Source organism: Carica papaya, chromosome 6 (assembly GCF_054855325.1).
Source record: "Carica papaya isolate Zhongbai chromosome 6, ASM5485532v1, whole genome shotgun sequence".
Taxonomy (NCBI): Eukaryota; Viridiplantae; Streptophyta; class Magnoliopsida; order Brassicales; family Caricaceae; genus Carica; species Carica papaya.
In genome coordinates, this window is record NC_142314.1 from 6,581,976 (window position 1) to 6,609,671 (window position 27,696).

The 27,696-nt window shown below is 33.5% G+C and overlaps 3 protein-coding genes and 1 long non-coding RNA gene across 8 annotated transcripts; 2 read left to right on the forward strand and 2 right to left on the reverse strand.

Moving 5' to 3' along the window:
- Positions 1 to 460: 460 nt before the first annotated feature.
- LOC110816089 (Aldolase-type TIM barrel family protein) lies at positions 461 to 5,218 on the reverse strand. The gene is made up of 6 exons (XM_022044129.2): positions 4,728 to 5,218; positions 3,497 to 3,709; positions 2,594 to 2,689; positions 1,814 to 1,959; positions 1,270 to 1,489; positions 461 to 992 (listed from the first exon to the last, which is right to left on the reverse strand). The coding sequence occupies exons 1-6, from the start codon at positions 4,860 to 4,862 to the stop codon at positions 804 to 806; spliced, it is 999 nt and encodes a 332-aa protein (XP_021899821.2). The 5' UTR covers positions 4,863 to 5,218; the 3' UTR covers positions 461 to 803.
- On the reverse strand, positions 4,902 to 9,052 carry LOC110816088 (ABC transporter G family member 1-like). Its single transcript, XM_022044128.2, has 9 exons — positions 8,673 to 9,052; positions 8,091 to 8,170; positions 7,512 to 7,979; positions 7,329 to 7,415; positions 7,123 to 7,251; positions 6,823 to 7,017; positions 6,627 to 6,713; positions 5,510 to 6,222; positions 4,902 to 5,137 (listed from the first exon to the last, which is right to left on the reverse strand). Exons 1-8 carry the CDS (start codon positions 8,899 to 8,901, stop codon positions 5,539 to 5,541), a joined length of 1,959 nt encoding a protein of 652 aa, XP_021899820.1. The 5' UTR covers positions 8,902 to 9,052; the 3' UTR covers positions 4,902 to 5,137; positions 5,510 to 5,538.
- Positions 9,053 to 13,111: 4,059 nt separating this feature from the next.
- On the forward strand, positions 13,112 to 15,335 carry LOC110816203 (uncharacterized). The gene is made up of 3 exons (XR_002539979.2): positions 13,112 to 13,475; positions 13,566 to 13,669; positions 15,158 to 15,335. It is a non-coding gene; the product is annotated as an uncharacterized LOC110816203 (long non-coding RNA).
- Positions 15,336 to 20,915: 5,580 nt separating this feature from the next.
- Positions 20,916 to 26,322, forward strand: ABC4 (UbiA prenyltransferase family protein). 5 transcript variants are annotated; one of them, XM_088223130.1, is made up of 12 exons: positions 20,916 to 21,072; positions 21,318 to 21,427; positions 22,189 to 22,451; positions 23,945 to 24,044; positions 24,178 to 24,249; positions 24,343 to 24,481; positions 24,892 to 24,998; positions 25,080 to 25,179; positions 25,260 to 25,298; positions 25,395 to 25,505; positions 25,651 to 25,716; positions 25,888 to 26,322. In XM_088223130.1, the coding sequence occupies exons 2-12, from the start codon at positions 21,342 to 21,344 to the stop codon at positions 25,990 to 25,992; spliced, it is 1,188 nt and encodes a 395-aa protein (XP_088079256.1). In that variant the 5' UTR covers positions 20,916 to 21,072; positions 21,318 to 21,341; the 3' UTR covers positions 25,993 to 26,322. The 5 variants fall into 5 exon arrangements, with proteins under 5 accessions (XP_088079256.1, XP_088079257.1, XP_088079255.1 ...); XM_088223131.1 differs by having other exon boundaries at positions 22,189 to 22,447; positions 23,941 to 24,044; positions 25,395 to 25,479; XM_088223129.1 differs by having other exon boundaries at positions 20,917 to 21,072; positions 22,189 to 22,447; positions 23,941 to 24,044.
- Positions 26,323 to 27,696: the final 1,374 nt, after the last annotated feature.

The following is a 27,696-nucleotide window of genomic DNA, read 5'->3' on the forward strand; positions in this document are numbered from 1 at the left end:
GAGAATTAACAGCGAGGAGAAAAATTTTATATCCACAGCTGAGTCTATCACACGAGAGACTAGATGATATGTATGTGTGTGTGTGTATATATATATATATTCTTGTGTCTAATGTGGCTAAAGCCACTTAACATCTTGCATTTGACAATCTTTCTCTCTTACCAAAATTTCACATACATTTTAAACATTTTTGTTTACGTTTCAATTTGTTATTTATGTTTTGTCACAAATATATACATACATATATATTTATATATATATGCATAATGCTTGAATGCAAAATTATTAGGGAAGATAACAGAATATCAAAGTCATGTATAATCTGAAAGTTTTGTTTCCCTACAAATCTTATGCTTCTTGGATGTTAATACACTTATTTAAAATATATACTAGTAGGTTGTCTAACCCTCATCTTCCAACATGGCGTCCTGATCAAATAGCTTAAGACAGAAACTTGACATGAAGTCAGAACTAAGCAGAGATCATAATTAACTAGTAAGGTTTTACATTATAGCATGCTTCTTATTAAGGTAGAACTGATCAAAGATCACAAAGTTAACCAGTAAGGTTGAGATTATAGCATGCTTCTACAACCTTAATAAAAAAGCTTTGTGGATAACTTGCAGAGTTGTCCCAACCATCATATACACATCCACAGAACTTTATTCTACCTTTCCATCAAGGTCCTGTATTCCATTCTGATAACTATCCTCAGATTTCTACAGTATCACATATATATACATATCCCTTGGAGCCAGTGTAACCAACAAGGATACGATTCGAATACCTTGTTTGGGTGCATATCAGATGGCACAAAATTTATCTTGAATCACACGTTTAGCTCCATCAGCGAGCATCTTCACAACTTCTCCAGCAGGAAGAATTTCCTTTATAAGGCTCACACTTTGGCCGGCATACATCACCATGCTTTCAATATCACCCGTGGTAGTCAAATTCGGAACAGTACCCGCAAAACGACGAATTTCTTTTTCCTGTTGCAAGATGGAAATAAAAACAAGACAAGGGTGCATCTCCGGACTTGTTGCATATATAAATATATATGTATAAGCAGCAAGAAAAAGATGTGTATTTAATCTAGGAAGAATATGTATATTTACGGGCAAAGGATTTGTTAGATCATCTTTGTAATATAGTTGTTAATTACCCGAGGTGATATTACCAAGACCCAAATGAAGACAATACTGCACATCAACGAGTTAAATCTTCTTTTTTAAATTGAGTTACAAAATAAGGTCAATAAATTCTCACCAGGCCATGAATCACTGACTGTCCGATAATAGGCTGGTTAGCTTCGTTTTCATGAGGAGGAAGGGACTTCCAAGCAGTGAAAAAAGGTGTCTGTAGCACGCGATGTGGTGCACCAGGCCATCTTGCTCTGCCAAATATATCTGTGTACTCAGTATTGTCCAGTTCAACCAGCTTCCTCTTGTATACAGGATGAGCATAACTTTCATGAGTTGCAAGAAACCTGCAATATACTTTGGAGATCATCTACAATCCAAGTAGACTTTCAAGAAAGAAGTATAAATTTATTTGGAAAAGTATTTTCATTAAAAAAAGAAAGTCGGGTTTGAACTGTGAACGAAAATGGCATATCAGTGAAAAAGCATCATAGAAACATAAGTACTGATTTCTGAGAAGCACTAATATCTATCCATGATGAAGTTCAATGAGAAAAGAAATTGAATAAGATGATTTTGTCTTATTGGCATAGCAGATGCACCATTTCAGGATATGCCATAAATCTGAAAATCTAACTGCAAGTTTCATATACGTTCAGAAATCCTCAAACCTGGTGCCGAGGCTGATACCTTGAGCACCAAGTGCCAAGGCAGCAACATAACCACGCGCATCTACAATACCCCCAGAAGCGATAACAGGAATATCTTTATCCGCAACAAGATCTACTATCCTCGGCACCAGTGACACTAAACTATCCTGGAAACAATTCAGCACAATGATAGGAAAGACACTTTTTAGAAATGTAAATTTGAAAGGACATTTGACAGAGAATACACAGAAGAAAATTACTAGGTGCTAAAAAATTGAAGATATAGCTGCAGTTCATGATATTCTGAAACACCCCTGGGAAAAACAACAAAAACAAGTTTCAAATATAGAACTTCTGGAGGCAACATTTTGAGAACTCTTCAAGTTTCTGTCTATGCACTCTGCATATCAGCATCATTAATGATCTCGAACTAACATCATCTTGTATTAGAAACTTAATTATTAACATAAATAGTGACCACCCTACAAAATGCAGTAAGAACACTTTCTTTGATGTCAAACAGATAGAATGGAAGATTTGACTACTGATTCACCAACTGGAAAATAAGATAAATAAATTATAATAAACTTTTCTCAAAGAATCTAGCTCTTAGATATGGAAGGACATCAAACTCAGTGCAGCTTTTTCAAGTTCGAAACAGCCGGATAAGGTGTGAGCTTTTCCCATCAAAACTGGTTAAATTTAATGGGCACATGAACATTTTGCTTAAATTTTAAGAAACAAGTGACCATCAATATATATAAGAAAAGTTGAAATTTGGCAAGCATCTAGTACTCATACCTGACCAATTACATGCCCTCCTGCTTCTCGTCCTTGGACGATAATTGCATCGACACCTGCACTGATTGCTCTTTCGGCTTCTTCAAAACTCCCAACCTACAACACAATTGCTCAGTTAGTGAGATATTCAGGATATTTAAAGTTAATTACTAAAACTCTGTTTCATCCCACAGATTCATGAACAACATAACAATTGATCCTAGCACAAATCCTGTCAATAGATATTCATTTTGTTTAGTTCCAAAACCAAGGCATATGTTCAGTGCAAAATTTTTACTAGATTCCCCAACTAATTTATAAATTAGAGATCCAGAGTTCAAAGAAGAGAACAAAGCAGCCTCAGTTTTTCAAAAAACACCCCATCAGCATGAAAAGACGGAAGAGCAACTTGACCACTTCAAAATGAACGTTCACAACTATTTCTACCTATCTAGTAAGGAAATAGGCATTAACGATTCAATTTGAATTGGATTTGACTTTTGCTGCACTTGGGCAGTGAAGAATTCTGACCAAATAGGTGAAGAACTAAAACATCAGCCAGGGAACAAGGAGCTATGAAAAATTTGGTGATACCTATATCTTGAGGATTGTTCTTCTGGGGCATCCTCGCCTTTGTCTACTATAGCAGTGAAAATATGGAACATTTAAAGACTCTTAAGAAGTCAGTGGAAAAAATTTCTGTAGATAAATCAGTATCATGTGGGATATTCTAATCAGTGTCCTTGTCATTATGCAAAATAACTGAGGATTCAAGCGTTACTAATGCAAGATGGCCTTAACAAAAATTTGATAGTGAGAGGTTGCAGAATAAGAAAAGGTTTTTTTCAGAATAAGATATTTTATTCAGAAGACGCACCACCTATATATAAAGTGCAGATATTTATTTTGTTATGCAATACTTACTTGGGGAACAACTTTAACTCCAGCATGATGAGCTTCAAGCACAAGCTCCCTTGAACATTCACCCCAGTAAACTTGCAATATTGCTACTTTTTCATCTAGTATTGCCGTTAAATTTTCCCTATGGGGAAATGCAAGGACAACACCAATCCCAAATGGTTTGTCTGTTAATGCTCGAGTCTTCCTTATTAGTTCTCTCACATAATCAGGGGACTCCTTGAATTTTAAAGAAAAAAAGGCAAAAGAGATAAGAACCGCCTAAATGTCATTTAGAATACAGTAGCATGTTGGAGATATATCAGTTACAAATGCACAAAAGTGTATCTGTATTATTGATTATTAGGTTAAAGACAATGTAACAGGACAGATAATGTAGCATAACTTTATGCTAGTCTTGTTGATGCAATTAATGACAGAGTGATCCTAAGATATATTAATGTATTCCTCAGCAAGGCATGGTTTTAATTTCACTCGTTTACCAACAAGAAGGAAAGAATAGTCCCAGAAATTATTTGGGGTGGAAATTCAAATTTGTATAATAAATCCCTTTGGCGGGCATTTGTAACCTAGATATTGGGGAGAAACTATATCTTAACACATATATATATATATATATTAAAAAAAAAAAAAAAGCAATCACCAAGACTCTATAAGGCAATTGGCGACTGAAATCGTCGAAGGAAAATTTCTCTGTGGAAATCCAATCTCAAGAATCAGAATAGTACTACTTTTCTTACTAAAAAGCATCTTTCCTTTTCTCCAGTCAAAAGTCTCAAAAATGATCCCTTCACATGAAATTGGTGTGATTATGAACATGAACAAAATCATAATCATGACCTCAAAAGTACTAATAATATAGAATAAATAAAAGCACAATCATCCAGCTGAAAGGAAGTCATGGACTCATGTCATCCTTAAAACTAATATATTCAAGCAATCAAAGATGATCATATTAGAAAAACGTAGACAAAACATCATTCCTTCTGGTTCCCATCAAATTTTACATTCTTTTTCAGTTTTTTTTTTTTTTTTTTTCTGATCTTGAAAATTTAACATCATTTATTCTGTTATAAAGCTTAAGCCAGGTTCAAGCACTCAATTACAGAGCATGGAAAAGGAACAATCCAACATTAACCCAGAGAATACAAATTAGCAACATAAACCAGAGTATGAGAAATCAAGAACATTAAAAAAGAAATAAAGGGAAAGAAAGAGTAAAAAGTAATATAGCCACCCAGTCAGGAGCTCTAAGGAGACCAATTCCACCAGCATTAGCCACAGCCGCTACAAGCTCCGGGCCAGAAATGTCAGGTCCGAGAGGTGCCTGAACAATTCCAAACTCAAAACCCAGAATCCCTCTCCAACCCATCTCACTCTCTTCAAACGATTGTTTCTGAATATTTTTGAATTTTCTTCGCAGAGGACGGTGTCTTCTCTTGGCTTATGTCGAGATATTGATTCCTTCACACAACAATTTGCTTCTCGTATCGACGAATTAGAAGAGATGTCAACCGGCGGGCACCCCACAAATAGATTGAATCTTGATGAGTCGAAACTGCGTTTTTTGGCTAAAGTAGCCGAAGTTCCAGCGCCAATTGACTGAGGAATTGAGTTTGAGCCCCAAAGCATGGTCACCGGGGAATTCTATAGCCAAACAAAAACCCTAGTTAGGTACGAAAGAGCTGACAAAAGAGCTATTAGCTATTAGTCAACTAAGTCTATTATTTTACAAAAATAAAAAAATAAATTCATTGATACGTAACGCTTGATTTTGTTTTTTACTATTATTGTTGTTATTATTTATTTGGTATCTTAACCAAAATTGCTTATTACTTTCGTCTTTTTTTTTTTTTTTTTTAAATTATTTGACATTCATGCCATAAATTTTAAATTATCATCCAAGCGTCCTCCTGATTCTTACCCTGGGAAGATGTGTATATGTATGTATGTATATATAAACCGACCTAATTAAAATCAACTTCTAAGTACAAAGAGTATTGGACGCAAATGAATTACAAGTTATTATATATGTTTGAATTTCCCAATTAATCATCATCACCATCAAGTTTCGAATCAGCAGGAATCACCACTACATTCTCTGCTCTTCTGAAAGGATTAACAGACATAATCTTCTTCATCACAAACTTAAACTTCTCAACACTCTTCAGTACACCAAAGAAAAGAATTCGATAAACAACCACCATCCCAAACAAAACACCAAGATCAACCCACTTAGAATAACCCATTTCTACTTCCCATATCTCCTTCAAAATCTCTTCACCATTGATGTAACTCTTCCCATCCTCAATGGGGAATCTCAGCCCTGTAAATTCATTTTTGTACAGTCCTTGAAAAGCATACTTGTGGAAGGAGATGAAGTACAAAGGATATCTCCATGGAAATGTAGGAAGGTCATTTGGGAGGCGAAAGTAGCCGCCACTGAGCATCATGAGACCTTGGATTCCTGCACCTGTGACTAGACCCATGAGGAAATTTGGCATTAGGCTGGCCACCATCATCATCAAGCTCTCGACTAATAACATGCAGGCAAAGAGGGTGAGAGCGTAGAAGATGAAGTGTTGGTATCCTCGTTGGAGACCTACGAGGTAGTATGTGATGGCTCCAGGGATTAAAGAGATGAGAAAAAGGAATGGTGTTGAGGAGAGTGTGTTGGCAATCACGAATGCTCCTGCCCCGTAATGCCCGTTTAATCTTTCCCGACGAAACACCTAATAATAACATTAAACAAAACGAAAGAGCAGTTAAATCTAACAGTGTAGTTAAAATAATTAATAACATAGTTAACTAGTTAATGATTAGTTATTCGATTAATTTGTTTAATTAGTAATAATCAATTGTAATTAGATTAATTAATCATTCTCTCTCTATGTATAAATACTTGTCTCATTATTAATGAAAATACAACAACAGTTTTTTCTCATTCCCGACTATTCTCTCTCTCTCGAGCAATCTTGATTTTGTCCTCAGTGCTTCTGTTTTCTTGATTATGTAAATTGATCATATTCTTGATAATCTTATAATTTGACACAACATATATGTATGTTACTTGTATAACAAGAAATGTTCATTGGATATATATGGAAGGATATATAAAGAGTAAAAATAATATCACCTTTAAGTCCTCAACAAAGGAAGGGAAACCACCAATTGCCATGACGGTCAAGAAGGTAGCAACAAACATTAGCATCGAACCTCTAGCCTGAATCAGTACACACAAATATATACTTACATGTATAGTTAATGCGTATAAAAATGTATACATACTCATATAAGGGAAAGAAAAAGAAAGAAGAGAAGAAGGTGATCACTTGTATCGAAGGGAAATCCGATCCAACGTTGAAGAAGACGGTGCCAACACCTAAACCCAAAGCGATATAAATAAGAAGGCGAAGCCAGTAGTATCCTCGGTCACGACACATGTTCAGTGAAGACCTCTTGGTTAGAATCACGCACTGTCTTATGAAGCTTGCTTGTTCTCCTTTCTCCAATGTCCTTAATCGCCTCTGTACAATTAATAACTAATTTGTAATCTTAAATAAATTAATTTATAATCGTTACATTTTATACATATAGATATGTAGATATTTCTTGTGTGTTAAAAACTCTACCTGTCCACGTATTTCATCTATGTCCTGGCAGATTTGCTTGTACGTCTCAGATGACTGATAAGCCCTTTCAAGCATATTTATAACTTCTTCTGCTCTCATCTCCCCACAAAACCCTTGTTCGCTATCTTCCTAATATCAAACAGGGAAGAAAAACTCTGAATAAATTAACATTAATTTGTAGAAATATATATATTATATATATATACCTTATAAAAGTCTGTATTAAGAGTTCGAAGGAAGTGATCAGAGGGATTTTGAAGAGTGGGGCAGGGAAACCCATTCACTGCAAAAAACTGGCAATATGAATACCAAGTAAGAACCAGTTTGAATAAACCAGAGAAAAACTAAAACAAAAAACATATATAAAATATATATATATATATAATGACCTGATTTGCTGCAGTGGGGGGACCAAAGTACACACATCTTCCCAAAGAAAGAAGGCAGAGAGAGTGGAAGAGCTGAAAAACCTCAGAGCTAGGCTGATGAATGGAAGCGACGATAGTCATGTTCTCCGGCGGAGCTAAGTTGACAATACCTCTCATCACGTAGAGCGAGGCTGCACTGTCTAGCCCGCTGGTTGGTTCGTCAAGGAATAAAAGCTTTGGACGGGTTAAAAGTTCCGTACAAATGCTCAGCCTTTTCTTTTGACCACCGCTCAGCCCTTTCTTCATCCCACACCCTCCTATTCTAGTGTTCATGGCCTCCTCCAAACCCATCTCTCTTATGGCCGTCTCCGCCCTCTCTTTCTTCTCTCTTGTGCTCATGGAGTTGGGTAATTGTAGTTGAGCTGAGTAGTACATGGCTTCTCGTACAGTCAGTGTCCATGTTAGGATATCGTCTTGAGTCACATATGCCTAAATAAATGTATATATGATCAATTAAGATTCAACTGCCCGTGTTAAGTAAAGACTGAAATTTTTGTATCATATGTCTGTTCATATATATCACTGTATATGTATGTGTACCGATGTGCCGTAGGCTAGAGGTTGTTTACGACCGTTGATTAGAATTTCTCCAGCCTCCGTTACGTTGGAATCTAATCGTCCTGCCATGTTATATAATGTGCATGAGACAAGAAAGAGGTTGCAGGGAGAGAGAGAGACAGAGAGAGAAAACTATTGCATGCATGTGACAGTACACGAAAGTGTATATATAGTAAGGACAAAAAAGCAAACAAAACCTGAAAGAATCTCTCAGAAGCCAGAAATGAAATCAATCTTTTTATATAATAGATCACGGGTCTGGAACGATTCACTCTTTGGCCAATGCCAAGAACATGCATGATCTTAACTATTACTATATAAAAGTACACTTATTATTTGTGGTCACAAACAGAAAATTCACTAAAGATGTGAAAAAGAAAATTCATCATATACCCATAATTGCAGCAAGAATAATATTGATTGGTAGAGAAATTAATGCAAACTGGTTCATGAGTTTATGGTAAAAACAAAAACCGTTTGGAGAAAAAAGAGACAGATCATGATGAATGAAGAGGAGAAGAGGAAGGTGTGTGTGAGAGAGAGAAAGAGAGGAAGTGCACGGACCAGCCAAAGCATCAAGGAGAGTGGTCTTGCCAGAACCAGATGGACCCATGATGGCCAAGACCTGACCGGGGAGGGCGACGCCGGTGAGGTCTTGAAGAATGGTTTTGCAACCTTTGTTGCCATTATGAATCCTCACCCAGAGATCATTCCATGTCAGAATAGCTCCATTGCTACTTTTGCTCCTCATCATCTCTACGCTACTTTTTTCTTCTAACTCATGAGCTGACATTATATTGCCTCTCTGCACCAGACCAATAGTTATGTATCAGCTGGTTAAACGAGGAGACACTAGGTTTTTGTGCAATCCACCTGTTTCCAAGGGCTCCTATAATATATATACACATGGATAGATGGATAAGGAAGAGTCTATATGATCTATATATTATGTAGATAGATAATAAAATCATATGGATTTTCTTATATCACATCGAATGTTTCTAATTACTAAAAATTTTCATATAAATAAATGAAAATATTATACATATACATAACTTCAAAATTACTAATTACAAAAAACTATTATTGAGCATCATATATATCTATACATTATTGATTATAAATCTAAATATGTGCTATTTTATATAAATAAATAAAATATTATATAAATTTAAAAACTTATTAATTATAATATGTTCGCATGGATAAGGCCAATTTATACACACACACATATATATATATATATATATCTAAGTTGTAATGTATTTGTAATATGTCAGGTAGGACAGATTTAGTGGGTGTTTGAGGTTTTGCCATGAGTTTTAAAGTATTTTTAAAATTATTGTTTTTTAATCAAAATTATTTAATATTTAATAAAAATAGTTATAAAAAAAATATTGTTTCTTTAAATAAAAAATAGAAGTTATGCATTTGGTAAAATTAACTTTTGAAATTTTAGATATAAATTATTTGTAAAAAGTAAAACTATTTTCTAAAAATTATAAATTATAACTTTTGATTTTAAATCTCTTAGAAATATATTTTCATTTTCTCTATTTGGTTATAAAGCATTTTTTAAATCATAAAACCTGAAAGTCAGAAAGCTGAGTCAAACATCCTCTTAACTTTAGTTCAGAATTATTTTCGCAATTAATATATATATATATATATTAGCTTTAAGTACTTTTTCTTTCTTCTTTTTACTATTCTTAGACCACCATAAATTATTGTTCTCTTTTTTAGTTTATCAAATTGCAATGAACTTAATTAACTAAATTTATAATATTAGTTTTTGTTTATATTTATAAATCAATGCACTAGATTAGTATTGCCCTTGTTTATAGACGTATATATATATCATAAATGCATATCTTTTTTAACTTGAAACACTTAGAAAAGTAGAGGTGCTCGTGGCAAGTTAAAATTGAGAAAATTAAATAGATCATTTGACTTTATATAAGCTAGAAATGAAAGTGTCATATTGAGAAAGTAGAGAATTTGAAGAGAGAATCGAAAAAAGATAAATTGAAGTCTTTTAATTTTATTTTTTTAAAAAAGAAATTCCTTAATTTTAAACTAAACCAAATATTAAATGTTCTAATCTTTATATCAGACTTCGCATTCATTATTAAATATTATATTGATTAAAGGCCAATAGACGATACTTTTAAAATATATGTTATATATCTTATTAAATCGTGGAAGAAAATTATTGAATATAACTCGTTAAAAAGTTAAGATCTTAATAAAATATATTTTAGCAAAAAAAAACGTTAACGGACTAAAATATCATATACATAGCCAATTCGATAGTACAACTTTTTCTATTGTTCAAATAAAGGACCACATACGTAGCAGTAATGATAAGAAAAAAATAATAATAATAATAAATGAGGAAGGTTGATTAACAACGACAAAAACCCTCGACATGCATGCATGCATGGCATGGCATGATTTAAGTACAGTCTTAAAAATAAGTGAATGTGTATGTATATCATCAAATATCATTAAGAACAATAGTTAAAATTAGTACGTAATATCTAAATAAAATTCAAATTAAATGATTTGCATTTTAGAAACCTTATTAAATTGTGAAATGCCCTCACACCATCCTAACATGAAGCATAAACAGACTAAAAGGAATATATGTGCACTAATAAATCCAGTTATATGTATGTTTGGGTTGAAATCATTAACTTAATGAGATACACATACATATATACATATACGTTATTTGTTTTCCATGGAAAAAAAGAATGTTAACGGACGAAAATATCATATACACATATATATATGTGTATATATAACCAATTCGATAGTACAGCTTTTTCAGTTGTTCAAAAAAAAAACCACATGCGTAGCAGTGATGATAAGAAAATAATAATAATAATAAATGAGGAAGGTTGATTAACAACGACAAAGACCCTCGACATGCATGCATGCATGGCACGGCATGGTTTAAATACAGTCTTCTTGAATTTATTCCAGCTTTTATACCAGTCAACAATACACAAATGATATGATATAACATGGTATTATTTATTGAAAAATTTACGATTTATTATCATCCGTAGAAAATATTTTAGAGGTTACAAACTTTCTTTGTTATGAAAATGAGGGAAGAATGTGTTCTTTTTTTTTATTAATAAGAAAATATATAAAGTTATTTATAAATCTATCAATACCGATAATATGTTTATGTATAAAATAAATATTGGTCGAATGGTATATCAGAATTGCTGACAAAGAATTAAATTAATGTGAACCTTTTAGGTGAGTGAATTAATTGTTAAATTAAATTTTGGTTCTGCCAATTTTGACAGTCCATTGAATTGAATATTGACTCCATCAATTTTAATATATACATATATATATATATATGTGTGTGTGTATTATATATATATATATATAGATATACATACATAGAGAAGATGAGAATTGACTCAGCTACTCTAAATTATGAAGCAACCATGAATATCGGGGTGGGTGGGTGTGGGAATTTATTGTTAAATCATTTTTGGCTGTCAATAATCAATAGTCCTGAAACGTAGATCAAATTTTTTCTCCTAGTTATCATTTAAGAGAATTTAATTACAGTAAATTTAAAAACATAATATACTCGTTAAATTTAAATTTAAATTAATATTTATAATTTTACTAATAAATTAGTAAAATAAATTTTTTATTTTATTAAATTAAATATTATAAATTAATCATTATTAACTTATAATATATTTATAAAATAATAAATTTTAAATTCTTAATAAAATTTAAATTTATAATTTTTAAATATAATATAAAAATATATAACGACTAAATTCTCTCTTATTATAAATACCAATAGTCTTTTATTTGTATTGTCAACGTACAGTAATTTATTTATGAATTTAAATAATTATCATTTAATTATTACAGTTCGTGACTTTTAAATAAGACACAAAGAAATCAACTACTAAATGCGGTCTTATTGGAAATGTGAATAGTCTTTTTATTTTATTTTTATATTTTCAACAATCCAAGATGTTCACACCTATCTATTATATGCCATATAAATTTATTGCATTCTATTTATGAACTCAAACAACTACCATCAATTTAGCCCCTACATATCTATGTGTATATATATATATATATATTTATTTATATTGTATTATAACTCTGTAGTGGATAATTCAAAGCTTTGATTAATGGTACTCGATCCATTATTGTGACTTGAATTAGTCAATTAAATTTTTTAGCGAGTTAAATTTTTATCTCAAATAATAAATTTCGTTAACCAATTTAATCACTTAAACACATATCATTTTCATGTATATTTACTTAAAAAAAACAATATTTAATATTTACCTGATATTTGCTTTACTATATGTAAAGACTGAGTTGCTTCTTCGAGAATTTGTAAAGACAATACGGTAAACATCAGTAATGTTGTCGTGATAAATTATTGAGCCATAATAGATACTTTTAGACTCAGTCTATCACCACTGTATCAATAAAGAGATATTTATTAGATAAATTCTTTAATTATTGATTTTAATTTTTAATAAATTGTATGAATTATGATAATTATGAATATATATGTAAAAAAGCCTAAAACTTAAAATAAACGAATTTATATTTTAAATGCGGAAACAAATAATAAAATTAGAGTTTATATTTCTTACACTGTAATTTGGAATGTCCAATATATAATATCCACCTGAGAAAAAAAAAAGAAAAGAAATGTAAATAACATTTGGAGTTTGGATGTAAATGAAATAAATTTTCAAAAATTAGGGCTTTTAATTAATTTAGGGACTTAAATGAAAGTAGGTAAGAAAAAATTGGGTAAAAACATAAACAAGTGGAAGTGGAAGGAGACAAAGAGAATCAAGAAAATGGACGGCCCAGATTGGACCGCTTAAGGAGATTAGATGGTTGAGATTTAAAAAGAGAACAGATGACTCAGATCGAGTCATGAAGATCCAATGGCTCAGGGAACAGGTATAAAAGGGGAAGAGATTAGGGTTTCCTTTATTTGGGAGAGAAGCCGAAAAAGATAAAGGGAGAAAGAGAGAAAGAGAGAGAGCGACGATCGGGAACAGGAGGAAGAAGACGGTCGTGTGGGGAAGCCAAGAGAGAGAAAAGAGAGAGGAATGAAGAGAGAGGCCGAAAAGGAAGAGAGGAAAGGAAAAAGAAATGAGAGAAAAGGGAAGAGAAAGAGGGTGGCCGAGCGGAAAGAAGGGAAGCCGAGAACGGTCGCGCAAGGGGAGAAGAGAGAAAAAGAATCGTGGAGGAGAAAGAAGAAGAAAAGGAATCACGACCGAGGAGCACTGTGTGATGGCAAAATCCAAAGCCGAGCTGCACACGTTGATGTCCAAAAAATCGGTAAGTTTTATCCCTTTCATCTCTATTTTTCGATAATTCCTTTTCTTATTTTGTTAGATTCTTTTATTTCCTTTACTAATCAATTTGTAGGTTTGAAAAATCACATCCGAGTCTCAACCAAGCTAGGGAGCCGTGGGGGTGGCTGAGAGGAGACAATTGGGAGCCAAGCCAAGGCCGAATCACTCGCATCGAAGGTAAAACCGTTTTGTTTTTGTGTTTTGGTGGTGGCTGAGTGGCGGTGGGGCGGGGCCGGTGTCGAGCTAGCCACGCGCCAGCCACGTGGGCTCGGCCGGGCCACTCATCCGCAAGGGAACTGAGGAGGTTTTCTCAGGAATGGAAAATTTTGACCCATTCAGGAAGCCGAAGGGTCTTCCCCGAGCATGGGAACCCGATCCACCATTTTCGGTTCCGATTCGTTGTTCAAAAAACTGAAAAAAATTTCTCAAAAAAATGAAAATCTAGCTTGCTGTTTGGAAAGTTGAAAAGTCTTTCTTGAAAAATAGAAATCTGATTCGCCGAACAGGGAGCCGAAAGGTTTTTTGGATACAGATTCTGATAATTTTAGGTATTTTGTTGCGTGGTCGTTAGAACGTGTAATTCGATTAAATTAATTTTTAGTATTTCGAAGTATTTTAATTAAATTATATCATGTGTACAAAAAAAATTGGACATTCAGGTGAATCCGAAAAGACGCGTAAAAGAGTAAATATTTCTAAATATCAACTGGGTTCGAATTTTGAAAAGTGCATTTATTTCATTAAATTCTAAATTTTAAATTTTGAACAGACATTGATCCAATTTTTGATAAAAAACAGAATCCAAATTATGATAAGTAAATCTAAATAATTGAAACCCTATGAGAACACAAAACCAGAAAACAGATCCAATAGACTGAGAGTTATTTAGACTGAGTTATTTAAACTGATAAAATCTGAAATTGAAAAGAAAAATTCCCAATAAAGAAAAAATTAAAAAAAAGAAATAAAATAAAAATGTAAAAATAGAAAGGAAAAAAAATAATTGAGGTTAACAAGTGATCATTTAAACAAATTGAGAATTTTGGAATGAGAGGGTAGGAGTGAATAGGGTAGGGACTCTAAATACCTTCTCGTTTAGTCTGAATTAAAGAGGGGAGTATGTGTGTGTAGCTGAAGTTCAGCGGGCATGGTGAACTTGCACATGGATAAAGTATGAAACCTAATCCAGACGTGGATAGGCATTCGTGTGAGTGTGGGTCACCCAACAAACATACCTGTTGTAATCATTGTGTGATTTGTGTGTGTGTTATCCATGCAATAGAGGGATCCATTTCTTCTTTCTTTAATGATGACATAAATGGTATCGCATGATGAAACTATAGAAATGACATTTCAAGTGTATTTCTGATCTTTTGTGTGTGTGTGATTGTGTTTTAAAATAACGATTGATATTCGAGTGTATTTATATTCTTTTAGTAGTATGAGAATATACATTTAAGGTTTGCATATGATATTCAAGAGAATTCATCAAATCGATTAGAAATATGTGAAATAGTAAAAATAAGACATGAATTTTGTACTGAAACATTTTTATTGCTTTTATTTCTTACCGTGTGTTTTGCTTGAAATTTTATTTGAGTTGAGAGAATGAGAATATTTATTGAGTTTGTGAAGCTCATTAAATTTTACCTTGATATTTTTCAGAGAAGAATGAAGAGCTAGCACCGCTGCTAAATGAGTAAAAACTGTAAAGGGTTCTTGTTTTTATATATTTTGTGTATATTCGAAAAGTTTTATTTTGTTATGTTAAACTCTAAATTATGACCTCATGTTTTGTATATATAATTATCGTATATATCACATGGGATGTTAGCTTGTATTATATTTTTTTATCCACGCATGTATATATTTTATGGGCCCACTACATGAAATGACATGAGCAGAAATTACGCCTCATATCGAATATCAGAGCATGACACAATAGGGTTACAAAAATGTCCCTAAAAAGAGTTAAAATAACAGAAACAGAAATGAATCAAAAATCCTATGGGGTTAAACTCCATGGAAATTTTAATAGGGTTCAGGAAGTAACCTTTACTCGCAACCCTCTTGTTGATTAGGATCCGAATCTTGGTCTTCTTAATATGAAATGGTTTATAGAAGAGTGAGCTACACTATTCCAATAAAAATATTACACTAATCACTTATATGGAAAATGAAAGTTGGTAAAAATTATAAAATAACTAATGAAACCCTTAATTCAAGTAAATTCATTTAACATAAAAATCGTTGTTTCCATAATTACCGTTACAAGTTTCCAAAACTAATCTATAAGACAAATACTCATATAATATTATAATTTCATGTACAAGTAAGCAAGGTCGGTAATTCTCTTTTTTACCTGCTTATTGGAACCTTTAGGGGTCCATAGGAATATTCTCCTACTCGTGGACCCAATACCTATATTTGTTAATTAACTTGGTCATTCTCATACTTCGTCCAATAATGGGCGCCAAACACACTATCGCCTCGATATCTCGTTTGGTATAAGAGTGAATTATATCTCACAAACTCTTTCGACATGGGACTTCTCAGCCCCGTCTGACTGAGATAATGTTTACGGTAGGATTTTTCTTATGTACCAAATCTGTCTACATTTTCCCATGATACCTAGTAAGTCTTTTATATGTAGATTCTCATCAATAAAACAACTACCAATCGTATACCAACATTTCATTTCATATTTACAAATCAATTAAATGAAATTTAAGTAAACAATATAATTTCATATCTTAACAATTAATAAACATAATTAGGCTCTTTATTTCAAATCAGTCAATCAGAAAAAATAATAATTAGACAATCAATAAACGAGAAAGTAATTAAAAGTAATAATTTAAAGCACACAATGGAATAATAAGAAATTTAGGTGGTATAGAAAAAATAAATAAGCAACACAGATAAGTTAGGGCAATCGTACACTGACCAGTTTCTCCTCTACTAGTGACCTATAATTATTGTTATGATTTTTTTAATTTTCACAAAATACAATATTATCGATTATTAAGTCTTAATTTTCTATAACAGTGAATATGGTGAGAGATTCTTACTCATATCGGTGTTCAAAACGTCGTGCTACCTACTGTGCTTTCGGACAGTCTCCGAGTTTCTTGATTTTTTTTTATAGAAATTAAAATACCCGTGACATACCCAAAAATACCACAAAGGACAAAATTGGTGTTGAAAAACTTTTCTGGCAAATTTTAAAGTTATGGTTCGGCGATGTCGCCGTGCTACGGCATGGGCTCGATTGTCCACAGTGTTGGTTTACCTCGTCCTGGTTAGTTTCGGCTGTTTTAGGCTGGTTTTGTCCGATTTTACACGTATCCCTACGAAAAAACATGTTAGGCTCCTGGTTGGTTAAAAAAGTCAAAAATTGAAACTTATCGGCAAGGAGGTCTGTAATTGCAACGGCTCTGTCGATCCTTCTTTGCGATTGGAGTACCTCTTTGGCTAACATGCACCAGAAAAAGACGGTGAACACGGTGTTCAAAGAATTGTGTGAAACAAAAAACGAGAAGGGGGTCATCGGAGAGGGTTTCGGGTTTTGATCACAGCGGCTCACCCGAGCTTTGTTCGCGATTTTTACCTTATCTGTTGATCCTTTGGCTCTAATATAGCCACATGGAGGCTCAAGTTTAAATTCCAAACGGGAATGGGGGAAAAAGTACATGTTTTGGCATCGGTGGTGGTTCCAGTGAGGCAACGATGGTGGTTAGGTTCTTTTCCGGCCATCTTTCTTCTTCTTCTTTGGCAAGAATTGGTGCGACTATGGTTATGGTTCCCTAGAACATGATGTTTAAATACCCTCTCTAAGTCGATCTGAGCCATTCATGTGGAGACACGTGGTCATCTCCTGTCTGTTGGATCCTTCTTATTTGGAGAATGAATTTGAGCCGCACAATCGGATTGGATCTGACCGTTCGATCGCACCTGAAGGAAAAATATATCTGAGCCATCCGTGCGCGTGGGATGTGATCTGGACCGTCGGATCGCTCGCGTGGCCTCCCTCGTGGTGCCAATGTCAGTGTGTCTGTCATGTGACGTCCTCTGGTTCACCGAGATTGTTAAATGGGCCGTCCCACATGGCCGAATTTTTTCTCTTTATGATTCTACCCCCTATTTTCAAATTTTCTTTAAAAAATATCTCTCTTATAGAAAATTTCACCCATTTTTTTAAAATTATTTTCAATTTCATTCATAATTCATTTTTTCTCAATAATTTAATAAATTTTAAATCAAAATAAATTATTTATATATTTTATAAATGTAAAAAAATTATTTCGGATCAATTTTCGAGCCCGAGTATTATAATATAATCGATTATGATGATTATAAACATACAAAAAGATTTATTAACTGCTTTTGTGTATTTATTTTCAATAAACATGAATTGGAATTGGATGAATGACGGAAAATATATTGGATTGGGTTAGAATTTGAGATGGTTTCAAATTTTAAGCATATTATAAATGTTATGTATAGTTGTAACACCCAAACTTATTATTTTTATTTTTTAATTTATATTAGAATTTTAGTTTAATTTTTTAATATTTAATTTAATTTAATTTAATTTAATTTAATAAAATAATAATAATAATAATGATAAAATATGGTAAAATTATTTTTGGGACCTAATTGAAATTGATTTTGAAAAAAAGGGTGAAATTTTAGATTCTGGTGGTGTTTTTGAAAAGAAAATCAGAAATTGGTGGTCAAAACGCAATTTAAGAAAGTTGTGCCACGTCAGCAGCCATGTCAGCAGCCCCGACCAACCAGAACACGCCGCGTGGCAAGAAAGCTGACGCGGGAGGCCACGCAGGACGGAGCCACGTGGGCGATCCGCGTGCACGCGATCGAACGGTCCAGATCTTACGTGTGCGGATGGCCCAGATCTCACGTGCACGAACGGTCCAGATCTCACGTGTACGGACGACCCAGATTGAATCATGCATGGAAGGCCCAGATCGCATCGCGATGGACGACCCATATTTATTCCTATTTTAATCGCGATTGGACGACCTAGATTAAATCATGATGAACGGCTGAGATTAAAAGGGGAAGGTTATAAATAACTTCACTCACACCCGACCCAAAACCCTAGCCACCAGTACCCTCACCGGAGAAGAAGAAACAGTCACCGGAGCACAGCCAACCCGAGGCGGATTACCGCCGCGGGCGGCGGTGCCGTCGCTGGAGCACGGCGGAGCCGCCGTGCCAGAATTCTGATATTGGCCTAAAAGGGGCCCTTGGTCTGATTTGGAATTTTTGGGACACGTGCAGGTACCGATAGTGCGTTTCAATTTCTCAGAAAAAAATCAGAGAATTTAGAGACAGTCTGTAAGCACATTGTAGAGCAGATTTCAGACCCCAAAACAAGTAAGAATCTCTCATCCTATTTCCTATCACGACATTAAAGGTTAATAAATGATTAAACGGTATTTTATGAATTTATAAATATGTATAATTAATTAAGATTGCTAATGGAGCCCGAGTCTGATATATTTTCGGTCAGTTGTTGTTTTAGTTATTTTACAATTTTAAATGCATTATGGTATCTGATCTATTTATTTTATGGTTTTGAATACATGAATCACTGTTTACTTCATTATAGCTTGATTTTGTGAATCCGATGATATGCCTGCCTTGTTGGATGCTCGTTACTGGTTTAAATATTCATGATTACGTGAGAAACAGAAAACTAAGAAAAAAAATAGAAAAGGTATGTAAATTGATAAAGGGATAACGTGGACAACCTGACTAGATATCCTGGGAAATGGTGGACGGACCGGATCCGTAGGGAACCTTACTAAGAACGCGGTCTCTCATATCGAACGGGATATGGAGACCTTATGTATTTTGGTGCCCATACCGGACGGGGTATGGGGACGGCTCGTTTCACTCTCATACCGGACGGGATATTGAGGTTTATGGTTTTGGTGCCCATACCGGACGGGGTATGGGGACGGCCCGTTTCACCCTCATACCGGACGGGGTTATGAGGACGGCCATAGAATCATGTTATTAATGTTAATAGTTCACGTATAGCGGGGACCCCTTATGGATCCCTATGGATACTAGTAGGCTGGTAAAAGAGGAGAATTGTTGTCTGATTATTAAAGTGCAAAAGTATAACATGTGTTATGTTACAAAGTGTATATGATTTTATGATGGTTATAATGTTATTGTTTTCATATATTATTTTCATGAATCTCACCGAGGTAAGTGGACAATAAAGGTTTTTATTATTAATAAATGAGTTTGTTATAAATTATGCTTAATTTGTTGTTTTTGTTTTCTACCGACCTTTACTTCTGTGACAGTGAGATAGTGTGATGTCTTTACTGGACTAGTGTAGCTCATTCCTTATTTAATCATTTCAGATCAGAAGGATTTTGTTCCCGAGCCCGTCCCGCATGAAGACGACGAGTAGACGTCTAAGGATTTCATAGTTTTATTTATAGCATTCATTACTAGTAATTATCTCAGTTAGTTTATTCTTTCATACGTTGAATACGTTTTTGGTTATTGTGTAAGGGATGTTAATCAGAATTTTTATTTCGCTTCTGCATTTAGAACTTTTAATACATTCTATTTCTTTTAAATTTCTGGAGCCGCTACAATAGTTTTATTTATTTGATTGAAATAAGTATTTTATTTATATATTTCAATTAAATTAAAAAATAATAAATTTAATTGGTCCTAATAAAAATTAGCAAGATCTAATTTTTTTTAATCTAGATATTAGTTGAAAAAAACTAGCATGATTAGGGATTTCATTTTGTATGTAAATCTATTTAATCCGACCAATCAGAATAAAATATGATATGAATTTTTTTTATTAAAGTCGAGTTATATAAGTGAGTCTAGTTATGATTGATGGAAAAAAACAAAAAGAGAGGGTTAGAGTGATGTTTTAAAATGCTTACAAATCTGATAAATTATATGTATAAATATGTTTTAAGTCTTTATCCTCATAAATATATTTATATTTTTTATATATATACTAATAAATATATTTTTAATTTTTTAATATAAATTTAATTATTTATATTAATATAATAAAATGACATGATGTAGTTCGGGTTAAATAACCAACAAACACGAAATAGTTCGAAAATTTTTTATTTACTCTTCATAGAGCGAATCGGTTTCGAATTTGTTAGTTCGTATCGAACCCGTCCCAATATTATTGATTCAACCCTCTTTAGTCCGGTAAGAAGATCCACTGCTTTCAGCTCGGCCCGGCCCACAATGATAAAATCAAACTGCTATTTCAATTCTGTAAACGCAAGAGTCGGTGGGCCAGAAGCGAACTCCGAAGCTTACTTGGCAATATCTTACTGGTCGGCCATTATTTAACTGATAGGATAGGATTTTGCCGAAAGAAAAATACTAATAAAATAAGCTCTCGTTCTTACATTTTTTCTTTTTTCAATTTGAATGTACCTCACTCATGCCATGAAGCTCAGGAGGGTTACCCTTAAAGCTAAAGATTGCTGTAGACGGTAGGATAAGGTAGAGAGTTATGACGTATTGGCAAGTGAAATCTTAAAAAGGTATGTTTCTCTTCTTTCTCGTTTTCCTCTCCAAATTCAATCATGGGTGTGCTGTGTTTTGATAATTTTTTCTTCTGTTGTTGAAGTTCCATGCTTTAACCACTGATTGCTATATCTAGAAACCCATTTGAAATTTAAAACAAGCATTCTAATAGTAAAGTTACATGAAACGATAAAAGGGAGATTGCAGACACCCATTTGAAATTTAGTATTTGAACTCAAGTATTAGTTTTTCTTGGTTTCAGTGGTGTAGCAGTAAGTTGGTGACTATGGTGGTCGCATTATGTGACGTTAACCTTGGGTGTGGCTTGAAGAAGCCTAATGATTACCCCCTGCGTCCCAGAAATTTGACAAGGCAAGATTTATAATTCCTTTTAGTTAGCTTCTTATTGACAATCTATAGTTGTTTATATTGTGATCATTATAAATGGATAGTCTTTTTAAGCTTAATGCTTCTTGTTTTGCTTAAATCATCTAGTGTAGTTCTGGTTTGTCAGAAAATTCTTGGGTTGGGTAGAAGGATATTAGGTTGCTTGTGGAAATAAGTTTTGATTTAATGGGAATCTGATTCATGAAACCTATATAGAGACTCTGCTTATGGATTCAAAGTTAGGGTTATGATCCGAAATCCTATATGCTTTTATGTTAGTTTCTAAACGTTGATTCTTGTGAAGAGATTGCCCATTTCTCAAACTTGAGTATGTTCTTTGTTTACCATCTTTAATTCATTTATTGTTGCTATTAGGATATGCTGTGGATTCAGAACTATAATCCTGTTGTTTTCTAGTTTTCTCATCGATCCATAGATTTCAGTGTGATGTATACTCCTGTGCTAAACATGTGCTTGCTATGGTATTCAAGTTTGAAGGTTTTTTTTTCTAGCATTAGCTCTCAAATTTAGGAATCTATATCAGGATGAATTGTTATAGTGTAGGTGCAATTTATTAGTCCAAATTTTTTCTTTTAACAAAACATGCTTGTTATGTTGATCAGAAGCCTAGAGTTTAATAGACAATACTATCAGAACTACTTCCTTGCATAACTACTTACTATGACTTACCTTGCCAAAAATAGTCTTAACTTATGTTTCTGCGTTCAATTTTTGTGTCTTTCCAGGTTTTATCAGGGAATTGTTTCTTCAAATCCTTTTGAAAAGTCACCACAGTTTTTCAGTATTGAAAACTTTTTTAATGAGACATGTAGACAAAGATTAAACATCAGACAACCATGCCGATATCGACAGTTCTTTATCAAGAGTGACTCAGACTATGAAAATGTGCATGAACAGGAGAAAAAAGAGGATGTTTCTAAAGCAATATTGATATGGAGGGCTGTCAAATTGCCTATTTATTCTGTTGCTTTGATTCCACTTACTGTGAGTATGTTCAACACTTCCAGCAGTCTTTTCAAATTATGGTGTTGTGTCTACAAATTTTGTGTTTACAGTGCTAAAAATATGAATGATGTTCAGTTGTATCCTAGAATTATTAATAAAGTTATCAATAATTATCACAATAAGCATCATCCAACATAGTAAAGCTGCATCTTTTTCATATGTGCAAAGACCATTTGCAACAACAGATAGTTTTAAAAGATAAAAGTTCTGTAATATGTATTAGCAAAAATAAAATCGGAAATGAGACCTTTGCAAACTAAAAGGATAAAAATGTTAACCTCTATAGAGAAGTCTTCAAGTTTCTGTACAAAGAGAACAAGGGGTAGAAGCTACAAAATAATACGAGGTTCAAAATTGAAATCAATCTTGACAGGCTTACAAGTAAATAAGCTCACCATGGAAGGTATCCTCTATCTTTGTGATGGCTTTTTTCTTGATTTTCTACTCTAACCTTAATGTAGTTATGATATTTTGCTTCTTTGCTTTCCAATGAGTTAATGATTTGTTGCTAAGGAAGATTGGGGTTTCGTATGGAGATGTTGATTGTTGGTAATTTCCGCCAAAAAATGAAGGGGTATTGAGATTTGCTAGAATGTATTTCTGATTCAAATTGTCATGAAGGTAACTTTTTTATGAGGAAGAAACTCCTTCTTTTGTAAGAAATGCATTTAGATTCCACCTCAAGATACATAAAAAATATTGACTTATTGGTATTGTCTAAGGCAATGGATTTCAGTTTCTCCTTGGGACATATTAAGACGATTTATTTACCATAAGCTAAAACAGGGGAAAGTTTTATCACACACCATCTCTGAACCTTGAAACCTTCTCAATAACCTTACCAAGATAATGACGATGATGTAGACAACAGAAGTGATAGAACATTGATGCGTAACGAGCAAAGACAAACATTGAGCTCTGAAAATGCATTTTAATGGAAATTTTGCTCAAGCAGATAGTTTGTTGTGCTGTGGATCTTATGTTCCATGAATTTATCTTTAGTTGATATGCTCTAGAAGAAAATGAACCTTTCTCTTTTGCTGTATATTTTCTCCACTTCGGTAACAAGTTTTAATCTATATCAATTCCACACAGCTATGAGGACATGACATCGTATTGGATCTTGTGGGTGCAACATTTTTTTGAAATCACCATCCTGGCTTAGCAGCTTTTGTTGACGTGTTGCAATTTTCTCATCTTTGGTGTAGCATGGAGGACAGAATTCCTCACATAATCACTTTTGAGGGCTCAATTACTTTTATAGATTGTTTTTAGCTAGAAGTGTATTGAGACTCTCCCTCTTGCTCCTCAACAAATACATGATCTCTTCTCGAACTATCATTGTCTTATTTTATTCTCATGGGCGTCAAGTTTCTGGTCCTTCTCTGGCTTACAGCTTATATCAGCTTTTCTTGATGCAATTTAACTTCATTTTTTGCATGTGTCTCACTCTTCCTGGCCTGTTTGACTAGGTAGGTAGTGCTGCTGCATATTTGCAGACGGGTGTATTTTCACCTAGGCGGTATTTTATTATCTTGGCTTCATCAGTTCTTATTATTGCTTGGCTAAATTTAAGGTGAGTTCTTGAAAGTTTATGCTAAGTCCTACAAGCTTTTAAGGCGTTGATACACTAGGCTCATTTATTTTTTTTTTGGTGAAAATGTAAGTTGATTTGTTAAAGTTTTTCAAACTTTTGTGGTCCATGGCAGCAATGATGTTTATGATTTTGACACAGGAGCAGATATAAACAAAAAAGAATCTGTTGTAAACTTGCTTGGAAGGTAAGTTTCACTTTTCTCTTTTAGGTCTCTGCATATTTTGTTGGTTTCTACCCAAGTTTCAATGAAAACCTGATCTATAATTTGCTTGGAAAGCCGTACAGGGGCTTTTTCTGCTGCATACTCATCATTTGCTCTTGGCTTCATGGGATTGACTTGGGCCTCTATAGAGGCAAGGAACACACGTTCACTTTTGTTACTGGCTTCTGCAATATTTTGTGGCTATATATACCAGGTATGAAGAATCTTGCCAGTATTTAGGAGACTGCATTTCATCTTCAAGCCTCTCAGTGATATATTATTTTCCTTGGTAGCTAAATGGTCATAACTGGGACTCAGTCAGATTTATCGTGTTATATACGCGGTCTTAGATGACACATATTGGCTTTCATTAGAATCAACATTGTCATTTTTTGGGTCAATCTGATGGTAACTATGTTTCTCTCATCCTATTTAACTAGATGGGTTAATTTGGTATTGTTTGACAATGCAATTATTCATACTGAAACAAGATAATAGCTCAACTTGATAAATCTGTTATTTAGCCAAGATATTGGATCCATAAATTGTATCAGGTTAGTGTATCCATCTGCTTATGAAAACTTCCAGCGTTTTGAAATTTATATTACTTTTTTATTGTTGCAGTGTCCGCCATTTCGATTAAGTTACCAAGGATTGGGAGAACCGCTTTGCTTTGCAGCATTCGGACCTTTTGCCACTACGGCTTTTTACTTACTGTTGGGAAGCACAAGGTCATTAACTTTGCTGGACTACAATATGATTAATTTGGATTTCAGTTAATGTACTTAATAGCAAACAGGTGGTTTTGACAGTGAGATGAGCCATCTTCCCATTACTAGCACAATTCTTTCAGCATCTCTACTTGTTGGCTTCACAACATCATTAATCCTCTTTTGTAGTCACTTTCATCAGGTAATATTTATATATTTTTTTTCTGAATTTTCTTACCCTCAGATGTATTAAAATGACATGGATGTTACATAATTGATCAGGTGGAAGGAGATAGGGCCGTGGGGAAAATATCACCCTTGGTGAATATACTTAGCAGATCCTTTGTTTTCTAATTATTACATGATGAAGGAAAATTTGATATTGATCATTTCCTATTATATTTCAATTTTTCACAGGTTAGGCTGGGAACTGAAAGAGGATCTGGTGTAGTAAAAGTGGCAATCACAACACTCTATTCTCTTTCATTTGCTCTTTGTCTAAGTAAAGCTCTTCCCTTAACTTCCATTGTAAGTAAATATCAAATTGGTACTTCATGTATGCTTTCTATTTATGAATACTCTCTAGATTTCTCTCTTGAATCGTGCTTTTTTTCTTTCTGTTTCTTTTTTTTTTCTGCTGTTGAGACGGAATCACAATTTTATTTTTTTTCAGATTCTTTGTGGCCTGACCTTACCAATGGCAAAAATTATTGTGAGCTTTGTAGAAGAGAACCACAAGGTAAGCACTGTTATCTTTTTATGATGCTTGAAACCTTGTCTCCTTAATGGTTCTGATTTTATATGGTCCTTCATAAGATGCAGAATGCATGAATAATAACCGAAACACTCCCAGCTCTGAATGCATTACAGTACCTTGATCCTAAATTTGTAACTTTTATTCTTCCGGCAGGACAATGAGAAGATCTTCATGGCAAAGTATTATTGCATGAGACTGCATACTTTATTTGGCGCTGCGTTAGCTGCTGGACTGGTGGCAGCTAGAGTGTTGCTATGAACCTAAAAAGAGATATCCTAAAGCCAAGATTTGTATAACCAATCTTGAAGTTGATATGATGCCAGAAACTTGATGATATGCGGCCGATAAGTACCTGAAATACCTGACACTGATGTTTTACTGCAACTGCATATTACACTCTTGCTTAAAGTAATTGCGCAATTATGTTGCCAGAATGTACTGTAGAGTTTGTGTTTATTGTTTATTGAAATGTTGTCGGTAGCAAGTATCAACCATTATCCATAATGTAGAAGAGAAATTGATAAGCGTTCCATGAGTATATTTGAACAATAAAACTTAAATGAGAAATAAGAGGGATGATTTTTGTTATTTCTGTGTCAGATACATATGAATAGACTATACAAGTACATACAGCGAATTAGCTCTTACAGCTTTTGTAGCTTCAGATTTAAGGAAATAACTCTCTCTTTTTGATCTCTTAGTTCCTATAATTTCTCCTCACATTTCTCAATCCAAATATGATGTTAATAACTAGTAAGTCAAATATCAATTAAATATTCATTAGCTGGATGGTGGATACTTCTTCCATTTTTCTAAGAAGCTGTGGAGTTGTGCATTCCATGTATATTCATCAGTATTGTTTATTGCTTTGGTACAATGATGAGTGAAAGCTGATTATTATGTTATTAAGCTGATCAAGGATCGGTGGTGATTTTCGTTGACTTGAAGCAATAGTAAAAGTTATCACCAAGTGTTGTATATTTCGGAGGCTCATATGTTGTCTTTGCCCAATTTTGGGTTGGTTTATGCCCAGGCACTCTTTGATCATTTCCTATTGGAGGATCAGGTTATGAGTAATCCTTGGTGGTTGATGGGGAAAACCATCAAGGAAAGAAATGTTATAAATACATGTTTTGTTTCTTATAAACTTAAATAGAGAGCTGAAGTAATATTGTAAAGGTTCGAAAACTTAATAGAAGGAATATATATTAAAATAGTAGAAGCGAACAATAATTAAGAGTTTACATTTCTTATACAGTAAATTTAAATTCTCAATAAGGTTACATGAATGTTCTTTATACATTGGTACATAAAAAAAAAAAAAAAAAACGATAATCAAAACAAATAAATAGATATTTTAGGGGGTTAACTTCTACTAACACTTGAATGGGAGTTTGAGAGGTTATTTACTCACAAATTTCTTACTAATCGAGATATGAATCTTAGATTTTTTGATTTGAAATGGTTAATAAAAGGATGAACTACATTTGTCGAGTAAAAATATCATATTAATAACTTATACGGAAAATTAAAAGTTAGTAAAAATTACAAAATAACTAATTGAGCTCTTAATTTAAGTAAATTCATTTATCGTGAAGAAAACTATTTATTCCATACTTACCGTTACGAGTTTAAAAATTAACTTATGAAGAACAGTAACCAAATAATATTTTAATTTCATGTATAAGATCAGTAATTCTTCCTTTTTAAGCTACCCCCTTCCCCTCCTCCCACATGTGAACCTAATATCCAGATTTATTAATTAACCAGCCGATTCTATATCTTATCCGGTAATGGACGCCAAACATTCCATCACATCGATATCCCGTCCGATATGAAAGTGAACCATATCTTCCAAACTCTTTCAGTATGGGACTTCCCAACCCTGTCTAATTAAAATAACGTTCATGGTAGAGTTTCTTATGTACCGAACCCGTCCACCATTTTTCAAGATACCCGATA